Here is a 24,710-nt window from a genome sequence, read left to right on the forward strand (position 1 = left end):
ACTCACAGTCGTAGAGTAGTCCGGGGGTCCTCCCTGAGGTGTTGGTTCTCCACCAGCCGAGTCGGGGTCGCCGGGTGCAGTGTTGCAAGTCTCACGCTTCTTGCGGGGAGATTGCAGGGTCTTTAAAGCTGCTCCTTGAAACAAAGTTGCAGTCTTTTTGGAGCAGGTCCGCTGTCCTCAGGAGTTTCTTGTCTTTTTCGAAGCAGGGCAGTCCTCAGAGGATTCAGAGGTCGCTGGTCCCTTGGAAGGCGTCGCTGGAGCAGAGTTCTTTGGAAGGCAGGAGACAGGCCGGTGAGTTTCTGGAGCCAAGGCAGTTGTTGTCTTCTGGTATTCCTCTGCAGGGGTTTTCAGCTAGGCAGTCCTTCTTCTTGTAGTTGCAGGAATCTAATTTTCTAGGGTTCAGGGTAGCCCTTAAATACTAAATTTAAGGGCGTGTTTAGGTCTGGGGGGTTAGTAGCCAATGGCTACTAGCCCTGAGGGTGGGTACACCCTCTTTGTGCCTCCTCCCAAGGGGAGGGGGTCACATCCCTAATCCTATTGGGGGAATCCTCCATCTGCAAGATGGAGGATTTCTAAAAGTTAGAGTCACCTCAGCTCAGGACACCTTAGGGGCTGTCCTGACTGGCCAGTGACTCCTCCTTGTTGCTTTCTTTGTTCCCTCCAGCCTTGCCGCCAAAAGTGGGGGCCGTGGCCGGAGGGGGCGGGCAACTCCACTAAGCTGGAGTGCCCTGCTGGGCTGTGACAAAGGGGTGAGCCTTTGAGGCTCACCGCCAGGTGTCACAGCTCCTGCCTGGGGGAGGTGTTAGCATCTCCACCCAGTGCAGGCTTTGTTACTGGCCTCAGAGTGACAAAGGCACTCTCCCCATGGGGCCAGCAACATGTCTCTAGTGTGGCAGCCTGCTGGAACTAGTCAGCCTACACAGACAGTCGGTTAAGTTTCAGGGGGCACCTCTAAGGTGCCCTCTGGGGTGTGTTTTGCAATAAAATGTACACTGGCATCAGTGTGCATTTATTGTGCTGAGAAGTTTGATACCAAACTTCCCAGTTTTCAGTGTAGCCATTATGGTGCTGTGGAGTTCGTGTTTGACAAACTCCCAGACCATATACTCTTATGGCTACCCTGCACTTACAATGTCTAAGGTTTTGTTTAGACACTGTAGGGGTACCATGCTCATGCACTGGTACCCTCACCTATGGTATAGTGCACCCTGCCTTAGGGCTGTAAGGCCTGCTAGAGGGGTGACTGACCTATACTTGCATAGGCAGTGAGAGGCTGGCATGGCACCCTGAGGGGAGTGCCATGTCGACTTACTCGTTTTGTTCTCATTAGCACACACAAGCTGGTAAGCAGTGTGTCTGTGCTGAGTGAGGGGTCTCCAGGGTGGCATAAGACATGCTGCAGCCCTTAGAGACCTTCCTTGGCATCAGGGCCCTTGGTACTAGAAGTACCAGTTACAAGGGACTTATCTGGATGCCAGGGTCTGCCAATTGTGGATACAAAAGTACAGGTTAGGGAAAGAACACTGGTGCTGGGGCCTGGTTAGCAGGCCTCAGCACACTTTCAATTGTAAACATAGCATCAGCAAAGGCAAAAAGTCAGGGGGCAACCATGCCAAGGAGGCATTTCCTTACACCGGCACATAGAAGTACTGCTTTTGAGTTTTTCGGATCCCAGTCTGGCACCAAACCAAGGTTTCTTCTACCCGCCAGCCTAGCGGTAAACAGACGGCAGCATTGTTGCCGGTTCGTAATCGACCCCGCGGCAATGCTGCCACCCGCAGGGGGCACCAGCAGCTTTGCAACTTTCACTGTCTACACAGCAGACAATGAACATTGCGATGGTAGTGGGCATGGGGAATCCTGCACTGCCCATTGCAGGTGCACCTGTTTTCTGCCAGCCTTTTCATGGTGTTCAAACTGGCATGAAAAGGGTGGCAGAGAACAGGGTCGTAATCAGCAGAGCGGTGCTGCATGCAGTGCCACCCTGGCTGATTGTGATCTCCGCCACCGCCAGCCCGTCGGGATCATGGATCCCGGTGGTGATCTTAATGTAGCGGATCCGACCCCCACGGCAGCGGCGGTGACGACCACCACCACGTGGCTGGTGGTCTCAAGACCGCCAGCCTCGTAATGAGGCCCAAAATCTTGATATATTATTATTCATTTTTTTTTTTTTTTTTTTTTTTTTAAATTTTTATTTGGTGTATAACATTTTCAATCTAATATGGTGGAAGTATATACCTTTTTATTTCTTGATTAACCTTAGTATTATGCGGGAATCCCTTTTGTATCAGTGTTAGTGAAACTAACAAAACAGGACACTACAGCCACCGACTCTGCCACATCTTACTATTAATTAGCCTGTATTTGCCACATTGCGGAAACTTCTCTTGCTTGCGTGTTGTGTAACTTATATCATGTGATCTGCCGGTGGTGTTTCATGGTCTTCCTTTTCCTATATGTAATGTATAAACGGAGCTGTTGATGTGCGTTATGTGTAAAATCTCCAAACAATGTAATATTGCCCTGCAGTACTTCAGTGCTTCTTTCTCACCGTGAATTGTGTCATCTCCACTAACTTGAGTTCTTCCGTGCTTCTCTTTTGATTCTTAGACGTGCGCACCCAGGCCATGTACCAGATGATGGACCAGGGCTTTGTGGGTCTCATCTTTTCGTGCTTCATCGAGGACAAAAACACCAAGGTGTGTAGTAAAGGCAGTGCAAGGAGCTGAGGAGAATAACACACATTCTGGAAGGAAATGGTAGGAAAAGGAATACTCAATGTTATGCTGAGATTACTGTAGTTACAGTGGAGATGGAGACGATGATTGTTAGATAATCAGATTGTTATGCTTGGAAAGGCTTGCATAAAGTTTTGGGGCTTCCTCTAGCTCTGAGCCAAAATCCTATCTTGAATTGCTCCCTATGATATAACAGACATGAACTAATGAAGTGGTATCAGTTTGGACCCTGAGGGACATGACCTATAAGGAAAATGCAGATATATAGGCCACATTCACTTTGAAAGTGGACACAAGCAGCCCCAAGTATGTCTTGGCCTCCTTGGGCCTCATCAGTGAAGTGCAGCTCTAGTCTCTGAGGCCCCGTAGGCTACGCGACAAATGATTCTGCAGCATAAAATTATGGATATGAATGGTTGATATCCTCCATAGACAACCATTCTCACCAGCTCTCTAGTGCTGTGCTTTTTTTCGCTGTTCTGTGATGGAGAACAAAGAGGTTACCAGGCTTTAGTGTGCATATATAGTACAGAGGGATGGGGAGGTGGCCAGGTGTATGTGGTGGGCTGGCGAGGGTGTTTGGAGGTTCTGGGTCTGCTGAGCCAAAATCACCTCTCTCTCCTTTTAGGAAATGAAAATGGGATGATACCTTGCACTGCCCTCCAAAATCCCTTGACGCAGGAAGCATTGGGTAACCCCTCCAAAGAAAGGAAAATGTATAGTGCCCTCCTATATTGGGTGTGGAGAAAGATACAATGTGATGCGTTTATGTCCAGACCTGTGTAGGTTGGATTAAAAGTACGGGATCCCAGGAAGGGTGTGCATCATGATTTTCTGAGGACATGTCATATCACAGTATAGCTTTAATGCACAGAACTTGTCCATTAGATGTTACCTCAAGTGAGACCCACTTTAGCCTCTTACTAGGATGAATGTGGATCAGTTTTACAAAAGGCTGTTAATACCAAAGCATCTCATGCTGAACTGGCTATTCTAAAGCCCCACCAGTCCACTGTCACGCAATGCCATGTCTTCCTAGCAGAAAGGCCATGTGCCAGTCCCATTCCAGTTTCATCTTTTCATTTTTAATGAGCCATCGCTCCCAGACCTTTTCTGCATTTGTCTTTTTCCAACTTGGTTTTGACAATCTGTGATAGCAGGACAGGAAATGAGTGGCACAACTTTCATTAATATAAATAAACTTAGGAGTTGTACAAATGCCTGCCTTAGGCTGAATTTATGGAAAGCATTCTATGATAGATTGTCTGCTGGGTTAAGATGGGAATATTTATAGACTGATAAAGTTTACTGATGGATTTTTCAAGGTGTTTCCTACCTAATAGTAACATGTCCATTCCCTGTCATCGGGTTTCTACTGCATATTCCGTTTTGCAGGGTGTTTCTCGTACAGTAGTAACATGCCCGGGCCCTGTCTCAAGCTCTAGCGCACGTTCAGTCTCTCAGGGTTTCTCACCTAATGCTAACATGCTAGTGCCCCATCCCAGGGTCTCTGTTGCATGTTTAGTTTCTAAAGGTGTTTCTCACCTGATAACAAGCACGTGTCCCACCCCAGGGTCTCTGCTGCATGCTTAGGCTTTAAATATGTTTCCCACGTAGCAGTAACATGTCCATGCCCTAGTCCAGGTTCTCTACTGCAGGTTCAGTTTCTCAAGTTAGCCACCTTCTAGTTAAATGTCCATGCCCAGTCTCACGGTGGAAGTGTTTAATGCTGCTGTGTGCCTAACATTTATGTCTCTGATTCCTTCAGACAGGACGCGTGCTTTACACCTGCTTCCAGTCTGTCCAGGCCCAGAAGAGCTCGGAGTAAGTAGTACATGTAAAGATCCATTTGCTTCCAGTTGCACCTGAGGGAGAAACATTGCTGTGATTTATTTTATTTGACAAAGCAGACAGTTGCCTTATGAAAACTTGAGCACCTTCCAGGTCGCAAAGTAAGACCGACCTCTTCAGCCCATGTGTAGAAACAAAACAACTGTACTTAACGTCTTGTACCCCACCCTTGCAGCAGCTGATGAGGTTAAGGAGTGTATCTTAGTTCTGCTAGGTAGTAGCACTTCCTTTCTCTTACAGGAGCCTGTGAAATAGTAGGAATCGGACACCTTCCCCTTCTTCACCCCCTGACCACAGCAACTCACAGTGGCCCCTTTGTTTCCATCCCATCCCTCGTCAGGCCTTGTCGAGATGCCTCAAAAATATCATTGCTGTAAATGGTCTTTAAAATGCAGGATTGCTCCAGGAAAAAAAGAAATCGTACCACACTCTTTCTCTCAGTATGATGCAGTCTGTGCTCTAAAAAGTCTGGATGGTCAAATCAGGGCTTAAAAAATCATAAAAATGTTACTAGACTTGCAGGTCGAGTAACTTAAATCTACTCGACCTAACTGCAGTGTATTTGACCTGTAAACGGGTCTCAAATTGTGTGACCCTAGGTAAATAGTTTACAGAGTCGCCTTTTTGTTAATTCTCACAAATGATTGCACCTTCAAATATGTGACCTCAGCATTTCTGCAGTACAAAAATACCTCATTTGTTTTATTAAGTAGACTAATGTTTGCTGCATGCATCAAAAGAATCTAGCCCACATACCCATGAAGTCTAGCCCACATAACCTAGGACTTTAGTTTACTAACAAAATTGCCATCAGGGCAGGAGCATTTCTCTGTTTGTTTAAACACTCAATTTTGATAAATATACTACCAAACCATGATCTGGTAACAATGTCACTTACACACAGTACCTTTCCAAGAACTGTCCAAAACCCTCTCCACTAACTTGCAGCTTTACTGATAAAACTATACAGTGTATTAACAATCTCTGAAAATTGGGTTTCAGAAACGCATCTTTTGCACATCAACATGTAAAGTATTCTGATTTGTTTTCATCCTATTAAAATATTTTTTCATCACACAAATATAAAAAAAGGGCGTTCACAACTACTGAAATATATTTTGAAATGTTTGCACATTTGACTTAGTAATTTAAATGTTGTGTGTTAGGAAAAACCTGACACCTTATATCCTTTTATTTTACATTCTAAGCAGCAGGTCACACAGTTCACCTGGAACTCTGCAGTCAGAAGGAAAATTAATTGCAAGAAAAACTGACGTTTGACCTCTGTGAACACAGAGCAAATGTGACATAAAAACAAGATTTAAAGGCATTGTTTATTGCCCCTCCACTTTTCAACTGAACAGAACACCTGTTCAGTGTCAGCTCGCCGGAAGGGACGAGTAATTATTAAAAATAGCTTGACCTGATCAAATAAGACTCGCCAATTCGAGTGGATTTTTCGAGCCCTGTGAAATTCTTGGTTGTCATGCTACCCCTACCATGATCTTCTGTACGTCGTAATAACTGGAAAGAGAACTGTAGGAAAGTACCCTCTTTCTTGGCATAGTTACCCCCATTTTCTGCTTGTTGTCAGTATGTCTCACTGTGTCTACTGGGTTCCTGCTAACCTGACCCGAGTAGATGTGCTCTCTCCTTTAAATTGTACAGTTTTCTTCCCACAATTGGCACACTGGTTCCCCCCCATGTAAGTCCCTAGTATATGGTACCTAGGTACCCAGGGCATTGGGGTACCTGTGTGTGAGATGCATTTCCCTGGACTTTGTGAGTGCGGAGACTCCACTTTACGCGTATACTGGTCATAGGGTCCCTACCTATGTCCAACTACATAATGGTAACTCCAAGCCTGGGCATGTTTGGTATCAAACATATCGGAATCATGGAATATTGGAAGTATGATTCCATGCACTCTGGGTGCTCCTTAGTGGACCCTTAGAATTGCTAACACTGGTCTTAAAGGGTTTTCCGGGCAGCCCCGCTGCTGCCACCCCTCAGAGTTTCTGTCCTCCTGCTGCTTGATCTGATCAAGCCCAGGAAGGCAGAACAAAGGATTTCATGTGGGAGAGGGCGGCAACACCCTCTCCCTTTGGAAATAGGTGTGACTGGCTTGGGGGGGCATCCTCCCCTAGCCACTGGTTTTGCTCTGAAGGGTACATTTTGTGCCCTCTGTGCATAAACCAGTACACACCGGTTCAGGGACCCCAGTCCCTGCTCTGGTGCGAAACAGGACAATGGAAAGGGGAGTGACCAATCCCCTGTCCATCACCACCCCGGGGGTGGTGCCCAGAACTCCTCCACATGGTTCCTAGGTTCTGTCATCTTGATTCTAAGGTTGGCAGGGAACTTTGGAAGCATCGAGTGGCCAGGCCAGGCAGGTGACGTCAGAGCCCCCTCCTGATAGGTGCTTACCTAGTTAGGAGACCAATTCCCCTTCCTGGGTTATTTATAGTCTCTCATGGGTGGGTCCTCAGATTCGGCTTGCAAGATTACAGTGGGACTCCTCTGCAACCTTTACTTCAACTTCTGGACTCCGGAACCGCTACTGGACCCTCCAGGAACCTACAAGCTGCAGATCCAAGAGGAAGGCTCTTCTGCAACATTGTATCCAGAGTCCTGTCAGCTTTGCAACAGTTTAATCGCTGTGCATCCTCAGAAGACAGCAACTCTTCAGCCTGCACAAGAAGGAATCTCCCTTGGAGTGAAGGAGTCACTCCCCTGCAACCGCAGGCAGCAACGACCGGCTGCGTGGATCCTCTCGTGCTGAGCTGCGTGGATCCTGCATCACAGGTGGTGGTCCAGAGTAGTCCTCTTGGTCCTCTCTGCCAGCTGTTCCACTTTGGTGGAGGTAAGCCTTTGCCTTCCCTTGCAAGACAGCACCCCGTGCACTGCGTCTCTTTCAGCTGCCAAGGCTTTGTTTGCATCTCCTTCAAGGGATCTTCAGGCGACATGTAGCTCCAGCCCCCAACACTCCATCCTGCAAAGCACAGCCTCCTGTGTGGTTCTTCTGCGGCGTGGGATCCACTTTTGTAGTGCTGCGTGGGCTCCTTTTGTGACTTCTGTGTCACCCTCCTGTGGGACTCCTGTTGGCGCTGCCTCTGCTCCTGTGGACTCTCTGCGATGCTGAGGGTCCCCTGTGACCCACCCCCCTCCTGGGTTGAGTCCTCCTGGGCCTTGCTGGTCCCCGGCAGCACCTCTTTTCCACTAACCAAGAGCTTGCCTTAGCCAAAGCTTGTTGGTGGAAATCCTGCACTGACACCGTCTGCAATCTTCTTCCTGCGTGGGGCATCTTCTTCATTCATCTGGAAATCTTCTCGGGCTCCTGGGCTGCGGTGCTGACCTGTTCTTCGCCGTCGACCAACTCCTGCATCTTGGGTAGGGGCTCCTGCCGCCGCTGGACTCTGTTGTAGTTTTGGACTTGGTCCCCTCTCTCCACAGGTCTTCTTCCTTCAGAAATCCACCACTGGTTTTCTTGCAATCTTCTCTGGGTATCTTCTTTTACTTCTTTTCCTCCTTTTGGGTGGTTTACTCCTGCATGTGTGGTCGCTGGGGGGTCCTGTTACTTACCTTTGTGGTTTTCTAATAACCCCAGCTTCCCTCTACACATTCCGCTTACCTAGGTGAAGGTCCTGTGTTCGTATTCCATTTTTTTTTTAGTTTATGGTTTGTGCTCCCCCTAGGTTTACCATTGGTTATTACTGTTTGCACTGTTTTCTAACCTTTTCTGTGCCCATTTGATTGCTAGTGTATATATTTAGTGTATTACTTACCTGCTAAAAGTGGGCCACTTCTCTAGTGATTTGTGATAATCTGTGGCAAAACATAAAGTACCTTTATTTTGTAACACTGAGTGTTTTCTTTCATGTGTGGAAGTTCTGTGTGACTACAGGGGTATTGCATGAGCTTTGCATGTCTCCTAGTTCAGTCTTGGCTGCTCATCCACAGCAACCTCTGAGAGCCTGGCTTCTAGGCACTAACTACACTTCACTAAGAGGATACCTGGACCTGGTATAAGGTGTAAGTACCTTAGGTACCCACCACGCACCAGGCCAGCTTCCTACAAGAACCGTGGGACTTAATTGACACGATCTTGGAAAGTGTGCTTCATTGCATGAAAATGATCTGGTGACCATCAGACCTTTTTAACCCACTGGCAGATGTTGCCTCAGATAAACCTTCTCTCCTCCTTGTGATCGAAAGCTTCTGTGCATGTAGTAGGGAGACCGATGCCTTTGGTTCTGGGCGTCTAGGCTGCGGCGTGTGAACTTTGGTTTCATCGTTATTCGCTTCCTTAGCAGAAAACAGCTGCCTCTTCAACATACACAATGCTGTTACTCTTACATCTAAAACACGCCAGAACCATTTCATTTCCCAGCCCTCAACTTTACAAGCCTCTTCCTTCTTAGAGTTTAGGGGATCCCAGTGACAGAAATGTCCCAGTGCAGTATTTCTCATCTATTCTTAATATTTGTTGTCGTTGAGTCCGGGCTTGAGGTGCGGACAGCTGCTCAGTCAGTGTGCACCCCTGTGATTCGGTGTCACCGGCTCCAGTGGACAAAGCTGCACATTTGTGCTGTATTGTGTAAGGAGAGGGTCTGGGCATCATACCGTATGAAGGAGGATACACACATCATTCTGTTACGAGCTAAATATCACTGTAGTGCATGCTTTGAGAGGTGTAAAGGATACTTGTACACTAATCCATGAGGGAGGGTTACAAACGCAGCAGTATGTAAGGGAGAAAAGATGCATGTGCAAAAGTCTGTGAGGAATCTGTCTCAGAGTAGACACTAGTGAAGCGTACACATTAACATCCAGTATTCTTATCACTCAGTCTTTTCACATTTTGCTTTGCCACTGCCTTGCCTGAAAAATTGCCACCCACTTAACATAGCTGATCATTTTTCCCAGTTATGCCCTCATTAGGGGTCACCCAGAGGATTCAGCTCTGGGCGAACTGGAGTTGCTCGTTCTTGCAGCTGGAGTGACTGGGCTTTATTTTACCCCAGGTGCGGGAACAATGACCCCTGTTTCATCGGGTGCAGACCAGCATCTGCTAAAACAGCATGGCCCCCACCAAATGCCTGTAGTTTTACATGGGAGCATGGCATGCTGCCCTCAGCTAAGTCACTGCCTCCTCTCTCCTCAGTAGTGTTCATGACAGAATAACAAATGCCATTACAATGAATGGCTTTACAACGCAAGTGTTATAACGAAAATGCCTTTACAATGAATACCTTCACCAAAAAAATATAAGTATAAACACTTTATAAATATATCTATATACTTCAAAAACTTCCACCAAAAATGCTGAACTTCTTTGTGGAGGTACTGCCATTCGTGAGGGTATACTCATGCCATATGCTTGCTTCCAAAACAAACAAAGGGTACTCGGGGGGGCCCAAATTCACAAATTTAATATCCTTAAGCAGACGTGTTTCGACTATATGCCTTCCTTACTTCTGGACATATTGAAATTGTACATGACTTTACAGTCCCTTTTAAAGTTATTCCAGACGTTCCCATTGGAGGGTCACCCAGGGACATAGAGAGGACAGTGCTTTTAGCAGCTCACTCTGTGAGCAATGCCGGCTCCCACAGGAGGTGGGAAGCTGGCTGGGCCCTGGGTGTCCCTGGGACCAAGATTAGCCTGGGGAAGTGTGTCATGCAGTCTCCCCACCCTCCCCAGCAAAAGAAAATACATGAAGGCCAAGCCCTGAGGGTTGGGATCCCAGGGGCCGAAATTGGCTGGGGGGAGGGAGGCCGTTGGGCCTCTTCCCCTCCAAAAAAAGAAAAAAAGAATTATAGTAACTTAAAAGGCTGAGCCCCATGGGATGGAGTCTCTGGGGTGTAGATTGGCCCGGGAAGAGGGGCCATGTGCCTCCCCATCACCCAAAAAAATAAAAATATTAATGCGCGGCCCCGGGGAATGGGGCTCCCGGGGTTGAAATCGGCCGGGGGGGGGCGGGGGTCATGCGGACCTGCAGCCAGCTCCAGCTGCGCATGGCTGAAGGCTGTGTGCAGCGTGGGGCTGGGGGGTTGGCCACAGGTACTGGCTGCAGGCTAAGCCCTGCGGGCAACTCGCCGTGTGCTGTGGAAGGTTGGGTGGTTATAGGGGGTAGGTCGCAGGGCCTGGCTAAAGGTCGTGCATTGCGGTGGTTGGATTAACGTATAATAATGAAAATTACTTTAGGTTTAAAAACTATAGAAATTCACTGAAAAAAAAAATGTGATTTTTGTGATTTGCTGCAGATTCTGAGCAAAAGCAAGGCCCTGATTGGCTGGCTGCAACCTGACAGAAAAGTTGCAGCCGCCATTGTTTGTCGCATCGGCTGGCGAGGGGGAAAAGAAGAGTTAAAAAAAAAAACACCTTAGGGGTCAGGATACAGGTATTCTGACTCCATAGGTCACATAGAGGGGTCCCTTAAGGATAATTGCCTTTTTTTTTTTTTTTTTGTGTGCGATTTGCGGTTTCGCGATTCCACTGGTTGATCCTTGAATCCAGAGAAAGATTGAGGAGGTAAAAAAAAAAAAAAAACTGCATCCAAATTCATGCTGTGCACTGCTAAAGGCGTTTAACAGCTTGGGTTTGGTTGCATGCAGGACAGCCTTTGGTTGGTGCGCGACCCTGCTTATATTTACGTCTGTGTGTGCAAAACAAAAAAAAAAAAATCATAAAAATTCACTGGAAAAAAAAAAACAAAGGTTACAGGGATGTAGTAGTTAGGTTCTGAATTTCCTTGCACAAAACCATAGAAATTCAGCAGTTATAGTTATTGTTAACTCAAGTAACTATAACTTGCTCCCTAAGGTCACTATAACTTGTGCCTTGCCATGCACTGCTAATTACTCCACATATTATATCATTGATTACACCTTCTATGGCATTCTTAATATTATTACTGCAATAAAATTATTGATGAGAAAATTGTGCATGGTGGGGGAGCAAGTTATAGATACCTTACGCCGCGAGTTATAGTTAGTTGAGTTAACCATAACTAACTGCTGAATTTCTTTGGTTTTGTGCGAGGAAATACAGAACCCAACTATAACGTCCCTATAACCTTTGTTTTTTTCAGTGAATACATTTTATATACATATATATATATATATATAATTATTTACAAAAGCTCTTTACGTGCACATTTTGGTGCCCGCAGATAAGGACATCCTTGATTTCTTCCACAGGTATGAGCGCATCGAAGTCCCTATTCATGTAGTGCCTCGTGACACCATTGGGAAGGTGTGCTTAGAGTCTGCTGTGGAGCTGCCCAAGATCCTGTGCCAGGAAGAGCAGGACGCCTACCGGAGGATCCATAGGTAGGAAGAGGCAGGCATGGAGAAGGGAGCGGGGTCTGAAGTGCGGAACCTTCTGGAAAGGGTTTCTGTAGCGCACACCCAATGATCACGCTGCTTCTGTAGTCCAAGATGATGGGAAAGAGAGTACTCGAGTATCCGCACCTGCTTCTGTGGGTGTCTGTAGCAGTCTGAGAATGCTCATTGGAGCAGGATTTGCTAACATCTGACTGAGTAAGGGGTATTGTGAGAGCCATTACTGGGGACCAGTACTCGAGGATACCTGTTGGGAGGTGCTATAATGGAGAAAGCCATTCCTGACTGTTGTCACTGTCACTGTGGAGGGAAACGGGGTCTCTCGGGGCACTCTGGACTGTCCAGAAAGGATGGATGATGCTCTGAATACGTGAGAGGGGACCGTCTCTGTGGTTGCCTCTCAGGGGCTGGACTGTGATTCTCAGTGTCTGTCAGGAGGGTGAGAAGATCTTTTACAGAAAAGGCTTTGTGAGGAAGGGAGCTGTGACCATGCCCGTCTGTCTTGGGGTCATGACTGTTGATCTGTATTGGAGAGAAGATGGGAATTATTGACTAGTTTTGTGGGTGATACAGCCCTGTGATGTGGTGAGAGATTGAAACACATGGGGAGAGAGGAGGGATACCATGGAAACTGAGCATGCGTGCATGTAGTGTGTGAAAGCCTGGCCTACTGCAGGTGACGGGTAATAATGGCCATACCTTGTCGGACGGGGGTCTGGGCCTAGACTGGTCATGCATGTTCTGTTGGGGAACGGGAGGTGCACATTTGAGATACAAAGCCTGTTTGTAAAGATGAGTTTAGACGCCCGTGTGGTCCCAGGACGGAGGCTCATGTTGCAATGCTTGGGTTGTCGTGAGAGAAACGCAGTCTGTAGTAAATCCTTGGGGCTTGGCTCCTGTGGCTGGGACTGAGCTCCAGGGTGCAGGAATGCCAGAGCCGGGGTCTGTGTACAGTAGGAACACACTGGTAGCTAGGTGGGGCCTATTTTCTGTTTGCAAAGCATCCTCCTGACCGGCGCATAGCCTAAGTGTACCTCACTTCTCTGTTGCTTTGCAGCCTCACGCACTTGGACTCCGTCACGAAGATTCATAATGGCTCAGGTAAGATCGCGGGGGGGGGGGGTGCATGTTAATGTCGTAAGATTCTGCGTACACTGACCCGTGTCAGAGTTTCGCCCGTGTGGTTCCTTCACGTCACAGGACCAGTTACTGGCGTAGCACTCACTCCTCTGAGCTCAGTTGTAGAGTATGAACCTCGCTGTAGGGTAAATAACATGTTATTGCACATTTGTCACCATCAACTCGCTGCATATAGTACACTGTCCAAAAGACCATTCCTGGTCTTCACCGAGATGTATTGGGAAATAACCATCATTTGTTTAAGCAACCACATTTGCCCGATTCATAACATTATTTAAATAACTTGTAGCCAGGCTTTTGTAATTGACCCAGGTGAAATTTCCTGTACGCAGGTGTAATCTTGCGTAATTTCACATTATGTTGTTACTCACCATTCCCGATATTATGCTGTTATGCCGCGTAATTACGTGCCATTCACAGCAAATATGTAGCGCACAAGAACAACACAAACAAACATGAGCGGCCGCTGTTTCCTGCACTTCTGAGTTTTTTTTTTTTGTGTGTTTTTTTTTGTTGTGCAAAATGAGTCCTCCCGTCTATTTTTGTCCGCTTTAAATGCGTACGTAAATGCCGGCTTCGCGTTTCATGTACTTTGGTGTCATTTTCCTGACATTTCACATTAATTCGCAAAAGCAAATTAGGCACAGTGTTGAAGGAAAATGCACGCATGCTGTGACCTCAAACTAGGAAAAAAAAAAAAAAGTTACTTGTCAAGCACATTGGTCCCCTTGAGTCCAGGCCTTTGTTGAAGGTCTATATTCCGGGCAGCGTTTCTAGCTTTTAATACTACTAGGATCCCAAAGGATGTTGTGTTTTCCCTGATTCCATTTATTTTAGCTGTATTTAAAAATAATCTCTGCATTTAGATACCATACAGACGAGCTGCCATCTGCCCCTGCGAGAGAATGTGCCACACTTCAGCCTTTTACAGCAGCGAAACAAGTTTGTCAGCGGTTCATGTTTGTCATGTAAAACTGGGCAGATGTGCGAGACGAAAGCCACAGGATCTCACAGCTCAGGGATTGCTCGTGGTTGAACTTGGCCACATAAACCGAAAGTCAGAAAGTGGTAAGAAGACAAGCAGGAGGCTCATAAACCTCACGCATCTATTTCCGTGCAGTTGTTTGATAGAATCCAGGGTGTAAATCATATATTCTCTCTACAGGTCCTGCCCCTTCCAGCTTTGTAAATCTCTGAACATCTCTCTGCAGAAAACTCTTCTCTATTTGTACCTTCGTGATTTGTGTAAATTGTGCTTGAGAAGCCTCCCCCCCCCCCCCCGTCCCTCTACAGCTAACTTAAGTAACACTCTAGAATTAGGTGGACTTGCTAGTCTGTTTTACTGCTGATCTGCAGTGAGCCCATGCTCTGGTGTTCCTGCTGTGAGAAGTTCACTCAGTCCTACTTTGGGTTTACATTTCGGTTCCTCTACTCTTCTGTTTAAAGTGATAGAACAACAGGCACTGGAATGCTGATACCCCTGGATTGAAGCAGTATGGACCCGCATTAATCTTCCGATACCGCTTGGATAGTAGGAAGGGTTTTGTATTGAAGTCTGTTTTGGAGGTTGTCTGTCCTGTTCTCTACTTTGCCGGTTCCAAGGAGTACGGTTTGGGAAATCGCATCACCCTTGGTTAGATTTTTGAGTCTGAGATCCCTCATTTGCTCACATGTTGGTTGTATTTTTCACCATCAGGTCGATTAGACGTGAGAAAAATCTGTCCTTTATTGCTTGGGTACCTTTTGATCAGTAGGTGAATGAGCTGCTTGGTACATAAATGAGCTGCTTGGTACAACCCTACATCTGGTGCAGACTGTCTACAGCACTGTCCAAGAGGGCCTTGGCTAGGTCCATTACAACACTGCCCGTTTCTCCATTATGTGTGGGATCCTGCGACCTTTCACAAGAGATCTTCTCTCTTACGCTGTCCGTCTTCTGGTCTCTTTCTAGCTGATTTAAGGCTCCATTTCTAAGATTGACAGTTATACTTTTAGACATTGTATTGAGGAAGCAACCCTACTTTTCCTCCTGCTTCCTTTGTGACCTGAAAAAAAGAAAGTGGACAGAGGCAGACATATGTACAGAGAGAACTGCCCAGCGTCTCTAACCCCTGAGATGCTGCAGCCACAGGGGCACTCGTTTAGCAGGCGAGTTGTATTTGGTTTTTCTCCTCTGTGCAGTCAGGATCCCTTACCACGGTCTGCATATGTGTTCATGTGGAGAGGTGTAGAATCTTGTTTGTAGGAGCCAATCAACATTATCACGTCCTAGGAAGAAATACTGCTTCTCTTCTGTCTGCACCTGGCAAAATCTGATCTCCAGTTCTATTCCATAAGTTAGTGTGGCCTCTTTCATTCTCTGTCCAAAGGCCCCGCTACAAACCTCCGTCCTTACGAGTGATTAAGTAGTTTGGAGGGTCCTAGAGGTGGTTTTCTTCAGCTGCTCCCCTTGTATGTTGAACATTGTCTTGTCGAGGTGCTTGAGTCTTCCATTTGAGCCCTTTGCCCCACAAATTCAGCTTGGAATGTAATTCTTGGGAAATTGGCTTCTGAGTTGACATCCCTTTGCGCCTATGGTAAGTGAGATGCAGGTTCTACGATCTAATGAACCATAGATCATTGTCTGTTAGAGCAACTTTGCTTTAACAACCTATAAATCTTTTCTTCCTAGAGGCGTCTCATAATTTCATGTAAATCCAGAAATATCATTCGACCTTTTTTTTTTTTTTTTTTTTTTTTTTTTTTTTAAAACAATGTACCCTGTTGAAAAGTCTGTGCATGCCCCTGATATGACCTTGCATTTCGAAATCTCAACAACTGTTTAATTTCTGATCTTGGTAGTACACAGTTGACAACATTTAATAGTCCATAGGTTTTATCCTGCACGGTTTTCTGTACTGCAGCCCTGTTGAGAAACCTTTTTGATTTAAAAAAAAACTGCTGGGCATAGCCTGCCAATCAGCCGGAGACTTATACGGGTTTACTGCCTAGACTAAAAATCCCAACACGATGCTCTCGTTGGGAAGCGCCTGTGACGCAGCTCTGCGGGTTGATAGCGCTAACCCTTTGGCTGTCCACCTCCTCTCCACTCTTCTGTGTAGTATTTTCTGCTCGAGCTGTGGGTGTTTAATGAACACCAGAGAAGCTACAGCGTTGAAATTGCGTGATTGCAATCCTCATCCATAATAGGGATCTTCATTGAATTCATAAACAACCCGCCAGCCATCCCGGAAACCGCAAGAGTCGGAGTATGTTCTAAGCCTCCCTTATTTATTTCTAATTCTTTATTCAAACTTCATCTTGAAGTGCCACTTTAGTGCCCTGGGGATTGCAAAGTAGAGTGGTGGCGTGAAGGCAAAGTGCATGTTTACGCCCTCTAAGACTAATGTCTTCAACTAAAACCAGAAATAGCCAAGCTTAGCAGCTGCTGCTTCTATGTTCTAGTTTAATTGAGCTATTAAAACATCTTTAAACAAAGACTGTAGAGCCTTTCACTGCACATAATTTCAGTGAAGATTCCAATGATGGAGAACCAGGGTGGCAAATACCTTCCCCTTCATTCTATACAATTAATAGCAAGGTTGACCAAACCATCTTGAGATGCCTTCAGACTCTTCTGTTCTGAAACCTGAAAAACATAGAAAAAATGCTCCACAGGCCAGAGTCTTCCCCACGCCTCTTTTTTCAACCACTCCATCTCCAGACCTTGCTGAAGCGACCCCAGCTCAACACACAGACACGGTACTGATGGAGATGAGCGTATGTGGGAAAGATTGTCTTGTGGTAGGGGTTCACATTCTGAGGTGTGCACCCCTTCTCAGGTCCTTTACAGTATTAATCATTTATTTTGGTGAGGGCAGCAACAGCTATGAAAAGTTACGTTCAGATTGTTCCCCTTTAAATTATATATTTACTGACCTGTCATCCTTCCTCTCCCTTGGTTTCGGAATGCCTTTTCTGCTTCCATGTGAATATTTTAGATCTCCACTATTTTTATTCCTATTTATTGTTCCATGGCCCCCGATAATAATCTTAGCAGCTAAGCATTGTCAAGCCCAGCTTTGGAACTGCGAGGTTTATCTAGTCATCCGGTTGAAGTGTCTGTAGGAAGCTGGCCTGGTGTGTGGTGGGCACCTATGGTGTTATCACCTTATACCAGGCCCAGGTATCCCCTCTCAGTGAAGTGTAGTCAGTGCCTAGAAGCCAGGCTGTCTAGAGGTAGCTGTGGATGAGCAGCCAAGGCTTATCTAGGAGATATGCAAAGCTCATGCAATACCACTGTAGTCAGAGTACTTACACACATGAAAGAACCACAGAGTGTTACAAAAATAAAGGTACTTTATTATGATAACACAAATACTAAAGTGGCATAGAAAGCAATAGGCGTAGGTAAAAGCAGTAGCAAACGGTGAGGGCCAAACCTATATTAAAAAGGTGGAATGTGAAAGGCAGTCCCCCACCCAAGGAAGTGGAATCAGTAGAGGGGAGCTGGAGGAACTAGGATCCCCAAAAGGTAAGTACCAGGATGCCCCTCAGCCTCCAGGGGAGACAAGGCAAGTACCTGGTTTTCCCCAAAACCAACAGGAGGACTTTGGAAAAGGACTGTGCAAGACCCAGACAAGACTGGAAGAAACCAAAGGTGGATCCTTACAGAAGAGGGCCTGAAAAGGAAGGGGGACCATGGCAAGTTCGAATTGGAGTGTCCGACTGTGGCAGAAGCCACTACCCACCCTTTGTGGATGCAGGACCAAGACGTCTGTGGATGAACAAAGTTAACAGTGAAGCACAGGAGTTCCAGAAGTGTTGCAAGTGATGTCCCACGTTGGTGGTCGTGGTGCTGGAAAACCACCAACAAGCTTTGGCAAATGCAAGAGTCTGAGGAGAAGGTTTTGCAAGGCTGAAGAGGACTGTAGGAAGTTGGATCTGTATGCACTATTTCAAGGTAAGGAATAGTATGCACAGAGTCCAAGGGTTCCCCTTAGAGGTAAGATAGTGGCAAAAAGAGATCATACTAATGCTCTATTTTGTGGTAGTGTGGTCGAGCAGTAGGCTTATCAAAGGAGTAGTGTTAAGCATTTGTTGTACACACACAGGCAATAAATGAGGAACACACAGACAATTCCAGGCCAGTAGGTTTTTGTATAGAAACATATCTTTTCTTAGTTTATTTTAAGAACCATAGGTTCAAATTTCACATGTAATACTTCAATTGAAAGGTATTGCAGGTAAGAACTTTGAATAATCACAATAGCATATATACTTTTGAAATAAATCACATATAGCTATTTTAAAACTAGACACTTAGTGCAATTTTCACAGTTCCTAGGGGAGGTAACTATTTGTTAGTTCTTGCAGGTAAGTAAACCACCTACGGGGTTCAAGTTTGGGTCCAAGGTAGCCCACCGTTGGGGGTTCAGAGCAACCCCAAAGTTACCACACCAGCAGCTCAGGGCCGGTCAGGTACAGAGGTCAAAGTGGTGCCCAAAACGTATAGGCTTCAATGGAGAAGGGGGTGCCCCGGTTCCAGTCTGCCAGCAGGTAAGTACCCGCGTCTTCGGAGGGCAGACCAGGGGGGTTTTGTAGTGCACCAGGGGAGACACAAGTCCACACAGAAAGTACACCCTCAGCAGCGCGGGGGTGGCCGGGTGCAGTGTGCAAACACACGTCTGGTTTCCAATGAAAATCATTGGGAGACCAAGGGGTCTCTTCAGCGATGCAGGCAAATTGGGTGCTCCTCTGGGTAGCCACCACCTGGGCACGGGAGAGGGCCTCCTGGGGGTCACTCCTGCACTGGAGTTCCGATCTTTCAGGTCCTGCGGGTGCGGAGTCTTTACCAGGTGTCGGGATCTGGGAGACAGGCAGTCGTGGTCAGGGGGAGCCTTGGGATTCCCTCTGCAGGCGTCGCTGTGGAGGCTCAGGGGGGGCAACTCTGGCTACTCACGGTCTCGTAGTCGCCGGGGAGTCCTCCCTGAAGTGTTTGTTCTCCACAAGTCGAGCCGGGGGCGTCGGGTGCAGAGTAGCAAGTCTCACACTTCCGGCGGGAAACGCAAGTTGTTTTAAAGTTGCTCCTTTGTTACAAAGTTGCAGTCTTGGGTGAACAGAGCCGCTGTCCTCGGGAGTTCTTGGTCCTTCTAGAGCAGGGCAGTCCTCTGAGGATTCAGAGGTCGCTGGTCCCTAGGGAAAGCGTCGCTGGAGCAGTGTCTTTAGAAGTGGGGAGACAGGCCGGTAGAGCTGGGGCCAAAGCAGTTGGTGTCTCTGTCTTCTCTGCAGGGTTTTTCAGCTTAGCAGTCCTCTTCTTCTTAGGTTGCAGGAATCTGATTTCCTAGGTTCTGGGGAGCCCCTAAATACTGAATTTAGGGGTGTGTTTAGGTCTGGGAGGGCAGTAGCCAATGGCTACTGTCCTTTAGGGTGGCTACACCCTATTTGTGCCTCCTCCCTGAGGGAGGGGGGCACATCCCTATTCCTATTGGGGGAATCCTCCATCTGCAAGATGGAGGATTTCTAAAAGTTAGAGTCACCTCAGCTCAGGACACCTTAGGGGCTGTCCTGACTGGCCAGTGACTCCTCCTTGTTTTTCTCATTATCTCTCCTGGACTTGCCACCAAAAGTGGGGACTGTGTCCAGGGGGGCGGGCATCTCCACTAGCTGGAGTGCCCTGGGGCATTGTAACATGAAGCCTGAGCCTTTGAGGCTCACTGCTAGGTGTTACAGTTCCTGCAGGCAGGAGGTGTGAAGCATCTCCACCCAGAGCAGGCTTTTGTTTCTGTCCCCAGAGAGCACAAAGGCCCTCGCCACATGGGGTCAGAATCTCATCTCTCAGCAGCAGGCTGGCACAGACCAGTCAGTCCTGCACTGAACAATTGGGTAAAATACAGGGGGTATCTCTAAGATGCCCTCTGTGTGCATTTTTTAATAAATCCAACACTGGCATCAGTGTGGGTTTATTATTCTGAGAAGTTTGATACCAAACTTCCCAGTATTCAGTGTAGCCATTATGGAACTGTGGAGTTCGTTTTTGACAGACTCCTAGACCATGTACTCTTATGGCTACCCTCCACTTACAATGTCTAAGGTTTTGCTTAGACACTGTAGGGGCATAGTGCTCATGCACCTATGCCCTCACCTGTGGTATAGTGCACCCTGCCTTAGGGCTGTAAGGCCTGCTAGAGGGGTGACTTACCTATGCTACAGGCAGTGTGAGGTTGGCATGGCACCCTGATGGGAGTGCCATGTCGACTTAGTCATTTTCTCCCCACCAGCACACACAAGCTGGCAAGCAGTGTGTCTGTGCTGAGTGAGGGTTCCCTAGGGTGGCCTAAGACATGCTGCAGCCCTTAGAGCCCTTGGTACAAGGGGTACCAGTTACAAGGAACTTACCTGGGTGACAGGGTTGTGCCAATTGGGGAGACAATGGTACATTTTAGGTGAAAGAACACTGGTGCTAGGGCCTGGTTAGCAGAGTCCCAGCACACTTCTCAGTCAAGTCCACATCAGTATCCGGCAAAAAGTGGGGGGTAACTGCAACAGGGAGCCATTTCTTTACAAGGACCAACAACGCCCAGAGGACTGGACCTAAGGAGGGGAGTCCGAGGTGACCCTCAGCAGTTGGGAGAGTCGCAAGAAGAATAGGCAGCCCCCGCAGGCAACCCACTGGCAGTAGGCACAGGAGTCGCGGTGAGGTCCACTCAGCACCCCAGAAGAAGTGTCCTGCATCGCTGGAGTAGCAGGCAGGAGACTGTGCTTTGCAGGAAGGAGTGCTGGGGGCCGTGGCTATACAGAGCCGGAAGATCCCTTGGAAGAGGAACAAACGACCCTTGGTAGCTGCAAGAGACGTGGTACACAGGGGTACTGTCCTGCGAGGAGAGGCAAGGGCTTACTGTCTCCCAAGTTGGACAGCTGGTAGAGAGGTCCAAGGGGACCACCGCAGACCACCACCTGTGATGCAGGATCCATGCAGTTCCAGAGAAGAGAGGATCCATGCAGCCAGTCGTTGTTGCAGTTAGTGCCTGCGAATGCAAGGGAGTGACTCCACTCCAAGGGAGATTTCTTCTTGCTTCTTGTGAACGCTGAAGACTCGTCTCCTTCAGAGGATGCACAGCCAGAGAAATGTTGCAGTTGCTGGAAGGAGCCAGAGAAACAATGTTGCAAAGTGGAGTTGTTGCAGATTGTACATTCCTGGAAGGTCCTTTTGTAGTCCTGGTGGCCAGACGACGAAGTAAATGATGCAGAGAAGTCCTGCTGGAATCTTGCACTACAAAACTGAGGCCCCACTCAAGAGGGAGACCCTAAATTGTGCACTTCTCAGGGTGACTACCTATCAGGAGGGGCTGTGATGTCACCTGCCTGACCCGGCCACTTAAGTGCTCCCAGGGGCCTCTGCTCACCTTGGATTCAAAATGGCAGAATCAGGTGGCCACCCAGAGGAGCTCTGGGAACCACCCCTGGGGTGGTGATGGACAGGTGAGTGGTCACTCCCCTTTCAATTTTCAAGTTTCGCGCCAGAGCAGGGGTTGGGGGTCCCTGGACTGGTGCAAACTGGTTTATGCAAGGAGGGCACCAAATATGCCCTTCAAAGTGTACCAGTGGCTTTAGGAGGCTACCCCTCTCAAGCCAGGCCATGTATCACCTACTTCCAAGGGACAGGGTGTTCCCTCACCCCCCCCCCCCCCCACCCCCCCGGAAATCCTTTATTCTGCCTGAGCTGGTCAAGCAGAAGGAGGGCAGAACCTCTCTGTGGGGTGGCAGCAACACACGCTACCTGCAAAACCGCAGAAGTCTAGTAGGAGCAATGCAGGGGGTCCTCTAAGAAAGCCCACAGAGTGCATGGAATCATACAACCAATACTTGAAACAGTATTGGGGTATGATTCAGACATGTTTGATACCAAACATGCCCAGGTTTGGAGTTACCATTATGTAGCTCAGCACAGGTACAGTACACAGGTAAAATGGCTTTCCCGCACTTCTGAAGTCCAGTGTGATGGGGCTGGAGTTTGTGGGAGCACCTCTGCTCATGCAGGGGTGCCCTCACACACAGGTACCTGCACCCTGCCCTCTGGGCTAGGAGGGCCTGCCATAGGGGTGACATACAGTGACCTGGTGCAGTGACCTGTAGTGAAAGGGTGCATGCACCTTTTCACGCAGGCTGCAATGGCAGTCCTGCAGACACATTCTGTATGGGCTCCCATGGGTGGCACAATACATGGTGCAGCCCTGGTGCCCCAGTGCCTTCGGTACCTAAGTACCATTTACTAGGGACGTATATGGGGGCATGAGTATGCCAATTGTGGGGTGTGCTAAGCCCTAAACAACCAAATTTGGATGGGGCGAGCACAGTCAACTGGGGTCTTGGTTAGCTGGATCCCATGAGCACAATCAAAACTCACTGACTGCAGGCAAAAAGTGGGGTTAATAATGCCAAAAAGAGGGTACTTTCCTACAGTGTCCCTTGCCATTTCGTGACGTTTCCCCAATATATATATCACAAGTTGTGAACACTTAAAATGGTTTGACTTAAACTTTGAGTCTGAATAACTTCCATAAACCCTTGCAGTTGATGCTTGTCTTTAGTGTTACAGGCATGCCCAGTAATCTGCTTTTCTACAGGATATTTGCCTCTGGCTGTTAATTTTTGTGAGAATCTCTGCAGCTTTTGTGTTGTACAACCTGTCTTGTGTGTGTGCTGCCTGGAATTAAATTAATTCATTACAGAGCACCCCTTTATACAAAGGGAAACTGCATATTACAAAACAAACGGTGGCAAATATAAAATTGATATATATGTTGAATGACCCTGCCCTTGGAGGTATACACATCACTGACAACAACTGAAAGCTGGACTTCGAGCAAGAGGTTATATTCAGCTACCTTGCCGTCAAAAAAAGGGCTAGAGGAGAGAAGATGATGCCCCAGGGCAAACTGGCCTGCCAGGCTCTCACTTAAAGATGGGCGCTGACTTCTCGGCTGAGCATCTAACACCACTGTATCAGGCCACTCTCCTTTGTCGGGAAGTTCTTCATTCATGGCGAGGAGCCATTCAACATCTATAAGTAAAAAAGGAATAGAAGAGACCCAGCAAATTAGAGGCCGATCGCACCATTAGAGGTGGAAGCAAAAGTATATGCTACCATTTTATTAGGAGCAAAAGAGCAATGGGCAGAAAAGGATTTTTTTTTTTAACCAAATTGCGTTCACGCAGAGGTCTTCCACATAGACAGTATAGATGCACTATCATACTTGGCCCACCACGCCTGTCGTCTGCTACAGCCACCAGTTAATGCTTGGTTTGTGGACTATTCTGTGGCATTGATGGCGTATTTCACCATATACTATGGAGGAAACTGACCATCAGGGCATCCCATAAGTACTACTGAAAGCAATTATTGTATTATACCCGGATACGTGGGCGCAGATCAAATTGGGGCTCAGAAGTAGTCTCTGAAAAGATCTATACTACTAGGGGCATCAAACAAGGTGCTTCTTGGCCCCCATATTGGTCAACCTGTGTATAGCAGGTCTGGGTAACATAATAAATGGAGCAAAAGCATTACCACCAAGAAAATGCCAGTATAAAATTACAAACCAACAATATGCTGATGATCTGATAATTAAGATCAAACCAAAATAGGTTTACAACGTGCCCTGGTAGAGCTCCACATATAAGATGGTGGTCAAGGCCAACAAATCCAAAGTGGTGTTTTTTTGGAAAATGTAAGAATAAATCAAAGATCACATTGTGATTAGGTCTGGATAAGGTCAAATATGCAACATCTAAAGGGGTTTGGCTTGCAAGTAGGTCAAGGCTGCATTAAATGTCCATTAAGAAGAGAGCTGGCAATCTCGCCTTTGTTTTTTGCTGGGTAAATGCAAATTTATACAGTCCATCAGCTGAGGCCATCATAATGGTATCAAAGGCAAAATTGATTCCCATAATATTTAAGTATGGACTTAATTGACAAGCAGTGAAGAAAGAGGAAGAACAACCGACATCAATATACATACATTGGAGTGTATTGTGATTGGTTACTGGTTGCCATGCCTACCTAATCCCTTGGGTTCATGGGATATGTAGTAAATGTTTATTTTTTGATCACTGTCTTTGAAACGGCTATTATTAAAAAGTGAAGACGGAAATGCATAATCCTTGCCTCTGGTCCTGGCCTAGAATTGGGACTCCTCATCACGTTCTACCAAAGCCGTTGTTTTTACACAATGGCATACATACATGCAAGGAAGCGCACTGATACTGGGGGTCCTAGTGTGATTTGAAAAATGCATCATACTCATTTGAGGTGAGCTGAAAACCAGTTTAACGAGAAGAATTACATTCAAGCAAACGATCTGAGCACACTAACCACCTGTGACTCTGCATACCGCGTGGAAGATCTCAGCAGGCACTGACATGGGAAGCCAGGCGAACATGTCGGATCCAGGAAAGCAGACTGTGAATTGAAGAAGTTAATTTTATGGCATTATTTTATAGTTTTAAGCTAATGTATTTTATGGTTAATTTTCTTATGATTAATTATAATCCTATATGAATACAGTTGTATTCATTCGTATGCTGCCTTGCTGGTGGTGCATATATGGGCTCTTCTGTGATGCATGCTCTATATTGATGTCAGTCTGTGAT

At 47.0% G+C, this 24,710-nt stretch overlaps 1 protein-coding gene across 2 annotated transcripts in view; it reads left to right on the top strand.

Moving 5' to 3' along the window:
* Window positions 1-24,710, top strand: part of BRCC3 (BRCA1/BRCA2-containing complex subunit 3) — a 53,783-nt gene that overhangs the window by 24,608 nt on the left and 4,465 nt on the right. The window contains exons 4-8 of one of the 2 annotated variants that reach the window (XM_069212156.1): window positions 2,614-2,702; window positions 4,510-4,565; window positions 11,796-11,927; window positions 12,997-13,040; window positions 13,946-14,147. In XM_069212156.1, coding sequence (XP_069068257.1) covers window positions 2,614-2,702; window positions 4,510-4,565; window positions 11,796-11,927; window positions 12,997-13,040; window positions 13,946-14,115 — 491 coding nt within the window. In that variant the 3' untranslated portion in view covers window positions 14,116-14,147. The remainder of the gene's footprint in view (window positions 1-2,613; window positions 2,703-4,509; window positions 4,566-11,795; window positions 11,928-12,996; window positions 13,041-13,945; window positions 14,148-24,710) is intronic. The other variant, XM_069212157.1, reaches the window with a different exon arrangement.

This window comes from Pleurodeles waltl, chromosome 10 (assembly GCF_031143425.1).
Source record: "Pleurodeles waltl isolate 20211129_DDA chromosome 10, aPleWal1.hap1.20221129, whole genome shotgun sequence".
NCBI lineage: Eukaryota > Metazoa > Chordata > Amphibia > Caudata > Salamandridae > Pleurodeles > Pleurodeles waltl.